Raw genomic sequence first — 11,159 nt, 5'->3', positions numbered from 1 at the left:
TTATTACAGACTGCACGAAGCCGCGATTATAATCACGGAAATCAATCTGCGTTCGTATTTTCTTTTCTCATCCTCTTTGCTACGCATGCGATCTTCAGCCGCCTCGCGCTTTGGATTCGATTCGAAACTGGGTAAAGAATTGCAATCTTTGGCCAGTTTTTGACGGACGGAACGGAACCTAACATAACCTAACCTGATAAAGAATTAATGGGCGTAAAGTGGCAGAACTAAGAATGGCAGTCGTTCGCCTATGCAGACGATATGCAGTAGCACTTGTTTTGAGTAGTTTAAACCAGATTTAAATACAACTCGAATGATATGAGAGAGTTTATGGCGATGAGTTAATGGTTCGCGATTGTTGTTAAGTGTCAATACATTTTTCGGGGGAAGGAGCCGGCGTCGGATTGATATTTGAATCAATCGTCGTTTGTTTGTATAAAAATTGACCTTATCGAATCAGGAGAAATGCAGGGGCACATAGAAATTGGTAATAATGATACATTCGGCGTAATTTTTATACATTTCGTGTTATAAATACTCAAACATCAGTCATTCGCATTGTTTTTAATTGATTCGAGAGATAGATGAGATTTCTAAACAAATTCATTCGAACGCAGACCACAGTGTTATGCAAAATAATCTATGATCTTTGGATAGATAACGTTATGAAATCGTATGATTTTTAATCTTTAAATATCAGATGACAATAACAGTCACAATAATATTTATTTAAACAAATAATTATTCTCTCTTCGGCAAGTTTTAATTTTCAGCATCGTGTTTCAGGTGTGATTCCGCATGATTTGCGACAGGAGGAAACCATAGTCCAGATTGCAGAAGCATTAGATTCGCTCAACTCTGCTGTAGCAAGCATATTTAGCTGTATCGACGAGCGGTTATCGGAAAATACAAAAAGGTATTCAAGACAAAGTTGTTTGTGTTCTTTCGTTATGAAATGTAGTTGTGTAGCGCAAATCTGGTCTTCACTCTCAGAGATTGAAGAAAGAATAACTAATTAGCGTTTTCATTTTTCACAAGGTAGAAGAAAAGAACTAATGGTTGGAAAATATACTAAAAAATCTCATCTTTGATACGTTGTTACAGATTAGCCGGTATAAAAGGTCGCGCTGTGAAACTTCAGGGCAGATTAGACCACCTGCAAAATAACCTAAGCTTGAAGGCGGTGAAGCTATACTCTGCAGCAAAATACCCCTCGAATCATGTCTACAGAGAGTATCCGCTGGCTCTAAAACTGCCAATTAAAAAGGAGGATAAACCGCCGAGCGTCTATAAGAGCCCAGTTCCCATAGCGCAGGAGTTGAACTCGCAAAATATCGTCACCGAAAAGTCAAAGGACGGGCGGTGGAACGTTGACATCAACATACAAGACAAGCTGCAATTTTATCACGTCAAAAGTAAAACAAATAAAGGCAAGGGCTCTGGACATTCTAGAGCTATTCCAGTTAGACCAACCTCTGTCAGTTCGCTACTGCTACACGACGCCAAAGACAACCAGTATGGTAAACTTCCCGCAAAAAGCCTGGCATCGGCTAATGACAAGAGGGAAATCGAAGATGCTCCTACTTCGATATTGCAGTCATGGCACACCAATGATCTAGAATCTCCATCAAATTACTTCTATGCTCCAACGTTAGGCGAAGTACGTTTTTTAAGATTTATACCAACAAGGGCTTTTAGTTTGAAAGATATAAAATTTCTTGAATATTTTCTCTATTTTTTTAACTGATCGAGGTTTGAAATTTGAAAGAAATTCGTAACTGTTCTAGAACATGCTACTACTTTCAATACAAGGGTACCGACTATCAAATCTTATGAAACTGCATTTTTTCAGTGGATATTACAAACATACTGTAAACTCATCACTTCGGTACTTTAGATTTGAAAAGAAAAAATTATGAGTACAAAGAAGTTGAATGCTCAGATCAAACAGATTTACTTTTCACTTTCACACTTCACTAACAACTTAAATTTGGTATGAGAACTAGATCTAGTTTGTATTATTCAATTGATGATAGATACCACATGATCAATGTTTAAAACTTCAAAACTAGCACAGCGTTTATGAAGAATTGATTGTACGATTATACCATTTGTGTTTTCAGGTTCCACAGATAAACGTACCTCTCAGTCTCCCAGACCTGCCAGGAATAGTTGATGACGAACGTTTTGTGCTTGACCTACACAGTCAGAGTCCAATTGCTCCATCTTCGGTGGTAACAACACCGACTGTGAACCTGCCCTTACCAGCAGCTCCGTCTGATTCTGCCCCCGACGCAACTATGGAACCTCAAAACAGTAGAGAAAATGAACCTAGCCTTCCAAATTTGAGCCTACCAAGCATATCATCGGAGCAAAATCCTCCACCACCTCTACCTCCGGTTGAGATCGGTAACGTTTCTCATCCTGGGCCACCACCGCCTCCTCCTCCCAATCCCTCCACACTTTCAATCTCGACATCTCAACCACCACCTTCTGCTCCTGCTCCTCCTCCTCCTCCGCCTCCTCCTTCACTTGTCGAACCTCCAAAATTGTCATCATCGGTTACGAAAGACACTAAAACACAGTCTGTTAAATCTGTTCCAAATGTCGATCAGGTCGATAATCGGTCTAGCCTAATGGCAGCTATCCGCGACGCGGGCGGAGTTGGTAGAGCAAAATTAAGGAGTGCAGCACGTAAGGATGAAAATACAGATAAATGGTCTTCTGCTTTCGTTGGGGGCGATTTAATGGCAGATTTACACAACAAATTATCACTCAGACGTAGAGGTATTTCTGGAACAGCTACCGGCGCATTGGGCAGAATGTCCGCTATGATTCCTCCACCTCCGAAACCAAACGAGTCCGCTACTTCGGAGCGAAATTCTGCCGCAAGTGAACAAGACTCGCAACCTGATACCGATGATTGGGAGGAATGATAGACTAAGATTGCTACTTGAAACTTCCTTTTTCGCTGTATAAAAACATACACAGAGAGTGATAAAATATATATTCCAACAATAACGATAAAAAGAAAAAAGAAAATGTCTTCTTTGCTGTCGTGTACATAATTCAATCAGTTGTTATAGCCGTAATTTCTGAATTAATTTCACGCAATTTCAACTAAAAGCTGGTCAGTATTAACAATTACAGTACTTGATGTATTGGTAAATCGATACAAGAAAAGGTCAACAATAATAAAAATATTGGTACAAAATTCATCGCATATCTATAATAAGTTTCATATCCTATATCAAATGTACATTGTTATTCGTAAGATATGCAATGAAGTAAAACAACTTTGAATATTGATTAACCGTAAAGAATTGTAGATCTTTAATTTTGTGGGCAGGTTACGATATTGGTATCATGATATTCGTAGTATCTGTCAGCAATTAGATTAGATAAAACCAGCCATCTCTACTTTCACGCAATCTACTGGAGTCTATGATTGTAGAAAAATCTCTATTCTATGTCTTATTCAATGAAACAATAATGACAACTACGACAATGATCAATTAATAAGAATTCAGCACTGCTCAGCAATGCAATATTATAACTTTGAACGTTTTAAGTCATCATTTTGCTTATCTACTCAGCAACAGGACTTTTAGAAATTAAACAATTTGCAATGTGCTTGGCCACTTTTTACATCACTTACTTATTTTTTTTTTTTTTCCAAGAGTTAAATAAAAATGTTCAATCGCTAACAACATTCCACACTGAAGAATGTTTCGATTTTAAAAATGGGGGGTTGGGCCGACTTTATGGCGGTTATAAAATGCGTGTATAAAATTGTAAAATCATTTCGATTAATATCCGTAATACTTATCGATAGAGCAGTTCTTCACAATATTCATATACTTATTCTTAACTAATAATATATATAATATTATATACTGTATAAGATTCTTCAGTTAGTAAAGGCAGTTTTTCAAAAATTATAACACCGACGAGGGTGTGAAAATAGGTGATCCAGTAATCGTTATAAATTCGGAGCTGCCAAATTGAGGAAATTCATCGCCACTTCAAAGCCGGCAAAACAAGCTGCGTTTGCAGGGAATGCTCTGAGCATTACAGGAGCACATCCTTTGTAAAGTGCACGAGGTCCCTCTTCCTTCATCAGTTGAGTGAATACAGAACGAATTCCATTTTTGTATGTGCCTTCCGGTGCTTTAGAAAAATTAGAAACACACGTTAAAACCTTCACCCCCTAGTTGAACGATGAAGAAGAATAAACGATTGCTTGCGTATCACTGGACATGGCAGTAATTTAGTCATAATTCGTTGGCTCGTTCACCTACCAGTTTGCAGTCTACTTTTTAATACATCTGGGGGTATCGCTACGATCCAATTTGCAATTCCAGCCATACCACCGGCAAAAATAGTCGACACAACACCCAATTTTCCACCATCAGGTGTCAACCATCTCTGAAGCAATTCGTACATCATGAAATACACTCCACTGGCCGGTACGTCTGTAATGATAGAGGAATAAGACAAAGAGTCGAATAAATGCGTATGCCCGAAGTTTAGGGGTGGCGTATTGTTATTCGCGATGGGTGTGCTTGTTGTGTTTGCTATTATTAATATAACTTAGTAACTTTCAAATTGGAAATCACACCGTAATTAATAATATTGTAGAACGTGCGTGGGTCGATAGATAACTGACATCCTGCCCGGATATGGGACAAACAATCTGACAGATAAATACAAACGAAATTCAGTTTCTCTCCAGCTAGCTTCTCTTTCGGAAATCTAATTGTTCCTCCTTGTCGTCTGACCACGGTTACACGCCACATCTTTTGCTATTCTATACGTTTTACTATCATGAAGATCGTCACGCTGTTTTTATGGCCAGTTTTAATCCCGGTTCGTGATCATCGCTTTGTGCAATAATTTCTACTCTCAGAGTTTTTCTCGTTTTTCTTTTTTTTTTTTCGATCTTTCAGAATAAAGTTAGCAGAATAAACTAATTCATTATTAAACGCGTTTGATTGTTGAATCATTAATTTTGGACAATTTTAGTTCGGAAGGAGATAGTGTTTTTGTTCGTGTTTTATTTTTATTTATTTTTTTAACAATTTTGACAACAGCTCGCGATATGCATCAGAGCTTCTGGTTTCCTACATAATTATATCTCTTGCTCATTTTCCTCAAGACTCAATGAATGTATTGAATATGTTCATGATTTTATTCAGGCTTGGTGTTTTGGACAGATAATAGACATCGGTGGAATATGGGAGATACAATGTCCTCATGTATGCAATTGTCAGATAGCAAAGTTCTATGATTTGCCTTTGTATCGGTGGGCCAACATGAACACGAATAATCAAGAGGTAAATGAGTTGGGTTATTTAGCTGTAACAAGACGTAATAAGTTTGTGAAAATAGATTGTTTGTTTTTTTTTTCTCGTCAAATTAGACCATAATTTTTCAATAAATCAATAAATCTTCAAAAGGTTAATTACGAGAAGCACGTTACATTTTGATTTGACAATACTCCATGGTTGTATTAATTCCGCAGGATTTAGAACCGGAGGTGAATTATTATCAAAGTTTGAACAATGACGAACCAATGGCAACCGAGTTGTTGAAAGTAGCCACGTGTGTGCTGACAAAGGACGCAAAGCAGTTGCTGGAATCTCTTCCGATAGATTTGCAGGTTTGAATGATTATTCGAGTATCGCTGACTGGCTGTTCCAACTTTCACTAATGGACAATGATAAAAATTTCAGGTATTGACTATTCTAGAATCTGGAGACGGAGACAAAGAAATCCGGTTGAGTTCCACCGACACTAATCGTTTCACCGATTTGATATCCTTGGATATCCAAGGAATGGGGTACAACGACAGACTCAGAAATTCTGGCGGGAAGCTCAAATTAACCAATAAAAGATATGGAATAGTTCTAGATGTGGACGCGTTGCTTCCGCTCGGTCCGACGCTTCGCTACCTCAATTTAGAACGCGTGAGGCTCGCGAGTAAAAGTACGTTCAATAAAGGTCAAGTGAACTTGGTCGTCAAGCCGGTAAGTCATGCGAGCAATGAACACGAGGATCAAGATTCTGGACCAGAAGGTGAAGTTGTCAACCAGAATGGCTTAAGATTGATATTTTTGAGCCACGGGGGTGACGGAGAGAACGGCGAGGAAGAGGAGCGAGAAATTTTGCCGTATAATTTGTACAAACAAGAAGTCGAGGGCTACAGAGAATCTGCGCATCTCTTTACAGGCTTGGGAAGATTGACGCACTTGAGAGCCTACGATTGCGCGCTAAAAGATATTTCTTGGGAGATGTTTGACGGCTTGGACAGTCTGGTTTTATTGTCTCTGGAGAAAAACGATTTGAAAGTCATTCCTAAATTCTGCTTCTACGGTACACCCATTTTGAAGTCACTATCTTTGGCCGAGAATCAGCTACTGACTTTGACGAGCGTCGAGCTGGCTGGACTATTGGCACTTGAACGATTAGACCTTCGAAGAAATAATTTAACTTTCTTGTCCGAACTCTCCTTTCCCCCGTTTCCAGTACTGGTCGAAGCCGATTTTACTGGAAATCCACTCGATTACATATTTCCAAGGTATGAAAAAACTTTCACAATTTGATTTCACAATAGTTTATACTAATGTTTACATTCAAATGACTTGTCTTTCTTTCTTTCTTTTTCCTTTTTTTTTTTGTAGCACATTTGAGATCATGAACGCGACAACTAAATTATATCTCGGAGGCGACGGGACGCTTCTCAAGTTGCAGCAAAATTCGTTTCTAGGATTGCGCTTGCTGGAAGTATTACACTTGTTTAACGTAGAGATGCAGGTGTTAGAGCGTTTTATATTACGAGGAATGCCTGCGCTGAAGGAGTTGAAAATGAATGGAAACATAAGCAGCATAGATTTTGACGCGTTTCTCGAGCTTAGAAGTCTGGAAGATCTGGACCTGAGCAATTGTCAAATTCGAGAATTATCCATGGATGCTTTTTACGGTTTGGAAAAAGTCAAGCGTATCGATTTGTCCAGAAATGAATTAGAGACTATTCCCCCTGGCCTGTTTACTCTGCAGCAGCAAACCGAGCTGAGGGAAATTCTACTTAATAAAAATAAACTAACCATGCTTCCGTTAGACTTTTTTAAAAGCCTTAAAAATCCTGGCAAGCAACACCAAATATTGAATTTGAGATTAGACGGAAATCCTTGGGACTGCAACTGTGATATGATTTATTGGAACCCGAATCTGGTTCGTATTCGTACCCATTTGTAATTTTTTATGTCACTTCGGACGCTAGACATACAGAATGACGTCAATGAAATACTTTTGAAACAATTATCATTATTTTGTACACAGGTGAACCGAGTCAAGGAAACTGCACCTCGTTGTACGACACCAACTAAACTAAAGAATTGGGGAGTTTTTTACGCTCTGCGTAAAGGAGGACTTCGTTGCAAGCGCATAAAACGACGGCATTTTCGGACAGGTCATAAGCTCTCAAGTTACGAAGACACCAATAACATCAGCTAGATTCTAGACAACGATCCGCACAATTTACCGTGTCACTATAAACTTATTATGCACATTTTAAGGTAGATAGCTCGCGTAAAATATCGGAATAAGAAATTGACCAAATCAATGTTAATTTGTAGGCATACTAATTCAACATCCGTATCTTAGCGTCTGAGACAATGCTCAAAGAAGCGTAACAAAGTGAGATTGCCACAGCATCCGTTTTCATGTACTTGACGAAACATTAGCAAAAGTTTGATAAGAGACAATTTTACATTGCATCATATCGAAGCTGGAAAAATGCATCTTTAATGCCCTCGCACATTCTGTAATCGTTTACTCACAAGAAAAATTTTGTAAATTTTACGTTGTTCAAATTGCTGCGCGTTGAACTTTAAAATTAAAAATTTATTTAGACTAGATTGTAATGTTATAAATTCTGTATCATACAATAAAAAAAATATGAATTGTGTACCTCTCAATAAAGTGGCGTAAGTCCCTTTAAAAATACTCCTAACTCCACCCTCTCTGTACAATTGTTTAATGCAATCGACTGGCCCGTTGTACTTTGGCAGAGCGTCGGCATGCTGTATTTGTAAAAGGCACTTTATACGTTCCCCAGGCGCCATGATACAAGTTGTGCAAACTCCGCTGAAAGCACCGGCATAAAACAATTGCGGCAGAGTTAGTTTTTCATCTGGATTCTTCTGTTGAATTTTTTTACCCACACCGAATCCGAGGAAACTAATGGCAAATATCGGAGCCACGCCTGTCAGCGGTGCTCCCATTCCTACGGACGTAAAATAATTATTATCCTTTTGATCTGGCAGTCGATTCGTTTGCCTGTTACGAGTTCGAGTAGCTTACTACATAGGCGGATATGCTTGTACTTCAAAGCTCATTCCCTGTTTGAGGTACAGATAGGTATACATGCCACTTTTATGCGTGGTTTAGATTGACTAACGAGGCTCGATACTTAGTAATAGATCGTATATTGTACCCTTGTAGAGGCCTCGAAATCCCTCTTTGGCTATTGTTTTCTTCGTGCAATCCCACATCCCTGAATAAAGTGGCAATGCATTTGGTAAGGGCTTTGGCATAGTCTGAAGGCGAACCTGTTGAAAATTGTTTTTGCCTCATCACAGTAAATAAATAAGGACAATGATTCAAGACCAGCTTATGGCTGTTGAAGTATAATCACAAGTTTAACGATCAACGACCGAAATTTAATTGCAAATAGATGGCTTTTATTGTTTCTTTGTTACTGCAGTCATTTTCTAATTGACGGAACGATTATCCAATCGACATGTATACTAGTGTATAACCTTACTTTTATCGTGTCCAGGGGATGACCAGCTATAACGAGACATACTCCACCGAATCCACCGGAGAGAAAATATTTAATTGGGCTAACGTTTTCGGACATTATTAAAGATTATTAGCTCCAGATCTGTGAATATCTTTCTTCACGTTGATCAACAAGTCAGAGATTTTGTAACTGATTAAAGTCCGGACTGATAAAAGTATAAAAGAAAAACTACACGTCTCAATTGTACTTAAGTAGGGAGGTTAAAGTCCACAAGAATGGGGACGTTAGATAATCATAAAAATTCTACAACACTTCAAGCTTCGCAGCGTATATTTTCCCGGTTATCTAAGAAGACACTTTCACAGTGTTCCATATTTGCGTAAAGTGCACGGAACAGGTTTCTCAAATCTCTATTTCGCAATATTTATTTCAATTACAGAGACTCGTTCCATTTCATATTTTGAATATTGGCGGGTGTGACACCGTCCGCCATTTTTCTTACTGTCCAATCACCGTTTGTTCTGTTTTACCGATTAAACTACACCGTGAAGTGTGTACGGATTGAAGAATGATCTCTGAGGTCGGGTGGACAATCCTGGATAATCTTGAAATATGTATGCCTATATCTACGCGAAGGTTCCCAATGTCGCGGGGTATCAAGTCCACGCACATGAGATACATTACAATTTTCTAATATTATTAATTTTAAATAGTTGGAGAAAAAAGTGGTTTGCACTCATGTTCTGATGCCGTTTTTTTTTAGAAAGTTTTATAATCATGTTTATTTTACCTGTTGCTCCATTATCAAAATCAGTGATACTATTCTTTCAAAGAATTAGAGTCGGGCGTTTAAAAAAAAATTCATTCATCACGTTTGCGGATATGGTTGCCTAGGATATGCATTTTTTTTTTCGCAGCATGGAATTAAAAATGATTGAACATGGCGTATTTTGAATTTTTTTTCATATTGAACTTTATTTGAAAACAATTATCGTCCTTGATGGATCCAAAACAAGACAAACACAATTCACAATCATTCATGAAACGTATCATTTTATATTTTTACACTTGTACCACACTGGATTCCTAGACTATTAACAGTGCATTCCATGTGAAATAATTTCAAGACTTTCTAAAAAAATATTCTTCTTTCCAACAAAACGGTAACACGATTTTAAGGGTTTTTGGACATGCGGGAAAATTGGAAACGTTTTTGTTTAAGGTACAATAATTTACTGTGACCATTTCAAACACGTAAAAACTTTTGATATATAGTTATTCTCAAATTACGAACACTCCGCATTATAGGTATAACATTCCAAATGATTTCAGCGCAAAGTGAAACCAAACTCGTATACCAATTTTGTACCATATTTTTTGCTAGTCAATATTGCAAGAACAAATTATTTGTTGCAAGCACTGTCAACAGTCTTTTTTTCCTAAGAATTTCATCAAAGATTTACTCAACACTATCCTATTCATTAGACCTGTCAAAATGGATTAAAAATGCGGCTTGTATTCATCTGTGTCAGAATATTTTCGTAAAACTAGATCAGCCTTTATCGATGAAAATTCGTTGACAAGAGGAGCGGTACAATCCAACGACGATACAACTTACAGATCCGAAGTAATGAATGTTTTAATCGTTTCATTAGCTGGCAATGTATCAAATAATGGATTTCATGCGAAGCTTACCCATCACGTGCTGTCTAGGACATGTTAACTTTCGGAACCTCGTTCACGGTGAATTCAATCCAGTTCGTCTGGTAATGAGTATCCAAGTATTGTCACTCTTTTCCACTATTTCACTATGTAACTACACACGAAAACTGAACATCAAGTTTTCTGACAGATTCGGAAAAGGAAATTAGAAATTCATCATTACTTTCCAGATATTATTTACACTTAGCGAAAATATTACGAGAATTAGTATTACAATATTCGACGCATGGGACAGAGTGTAATTACTGCGATAATATTATATGAATAATTCATACCGAATAAAAAGACAAACTTATTACAGCGTCGGTTGGGAATATTTTCAAACTCGCGATAGTCTTTTGTTTGAACGTTTAAAGGAAACACCACATCCAGCATACTTCACACCGAGCGATTATGCAACAATCGCAAACATGTCTTGACTTGAATCTCTGTCAACAGCCCAGATTGTGGATTAGCTGTGTTACTCTCCCGCTATATTTTTTTCAAGTATTGAACAGAAAGATTCGCATTAAATTTACTGCAGCGTCGGTTGGGAATATTTTCCAAGTCGCGATAGTCTTTTGTTTCAACGCATAAACGAAACACCATATCCAGTATACTTTACACTGACCGATTATACGGCAATCGCAAA

At 37.8% G+C, this 11,159-nt stretch overlaps 3 protein-coding genes across 4 annotated transcripts; 2 read left to right on the top strand and 1 right to left on the bottom strand.

Annotated features, from left to right (window-relative positions):
• Positions 1 to 16: 16 nt before the first annotated feature.
• Positions 17 to 3,218, top strand: LOC107221679 (WASH complex subunit 1). 2 transcript variants are annotated; one of them, XM_015660756.2, is made up of 4 exons: positions 17 to 131; positions 787 to 916; positions 1,105 to 1,660; positions 2,124 to 3,218. In XM_015660756.2, the coding sequence occupies exons 1-4, from the start codon at positions 86 to 88 to the stop codon at positions 2,934 to 2,936; spliced, it is 1,545 nt and encodes a 514-aa protein (XP_015516242.1). In that variant the 5' UTR covers positions 17 to 85; the 3' UTR covers positions 2,937 to 3,218. The 2 variants fall into 2 exon arrangements, with proteins under 2 accessions (XP_015516242.1, XP_015516243.1); XM_015660757.2 differs by lacking the exon at positions 17 to 131 and adding an exon at positions 224 to 487.
• LOC107221680 (congested-like trachea protein) lies at positions 3,214 to 9,191 on the bottom strand. The gene is made up of 5 exons (XM_015660759.2): positions 8,828 to 9,191; positions 8,498 to 8,612; positions 7,973 to 8,287; positions 4,302 to 4,475; positions 3,214 to 4,170 (listed from the first exon to the last, which is right to left on the bottom strand). Exons 1-5 carry the CDS (start codon positions 8,921 to 8,923, stop codon positions 3,983 to 3,985), a joined length of 888 nt encoding a protein of 295 aa, XP_015516245.1. The 5' UTR covers positions 8,924 to 9,191; the 3' UTR covers positions 3,214 to 3,982.
• Positions 4,727 to 7,833, top strand: LOC124294784 (carboxypeptidase N subunit 2-like). The gene is made up of 6 exons (XM_046741872.1): positions 4,727 to 4,869; positions 5,199 to 5,336; positions 5,525 to 5,662; positions 5,736 to 6,580; positions 6,684 to 7,233; positions 7,342 to 7,833. Exons 1-6 carry the CDS (start codon positions 4,828 to 4,830, stop codon positions 7,513 to 7,515), a joined length of 1,887 nt encoding a protein of 628 aa, XP_046597828.1. The 5' UTR covers positions 4,727 to 4,827; the 3' UTR covers positions 7,516 to 7,833.
• Positions 9,192 to 11,159: the final 1,968 nt, after the last annotated feature.

Source organism: Neodiprion lecontei, chromosome 5 (genome assembly GCF_021901455.1).
Source record: "Neodiprion lecontei isolate iyNeoLeco1 chromosome 5, iyNeoLeco1.1, whole genome shotgun sequence".
In the NCBI taxonomy this organism is placed as follows: Eukaryota; Metazoa; Arthropoda; class Insecta; order Hymenoptera; family Diprionidae; genus Neodiprion; species Neodiprion lecontei.
The sequence above is the reverse complement of the archived record's forward strand: the minus strand, read 5'-3'. Positions and strand labels throughout refer to the sequence as shown.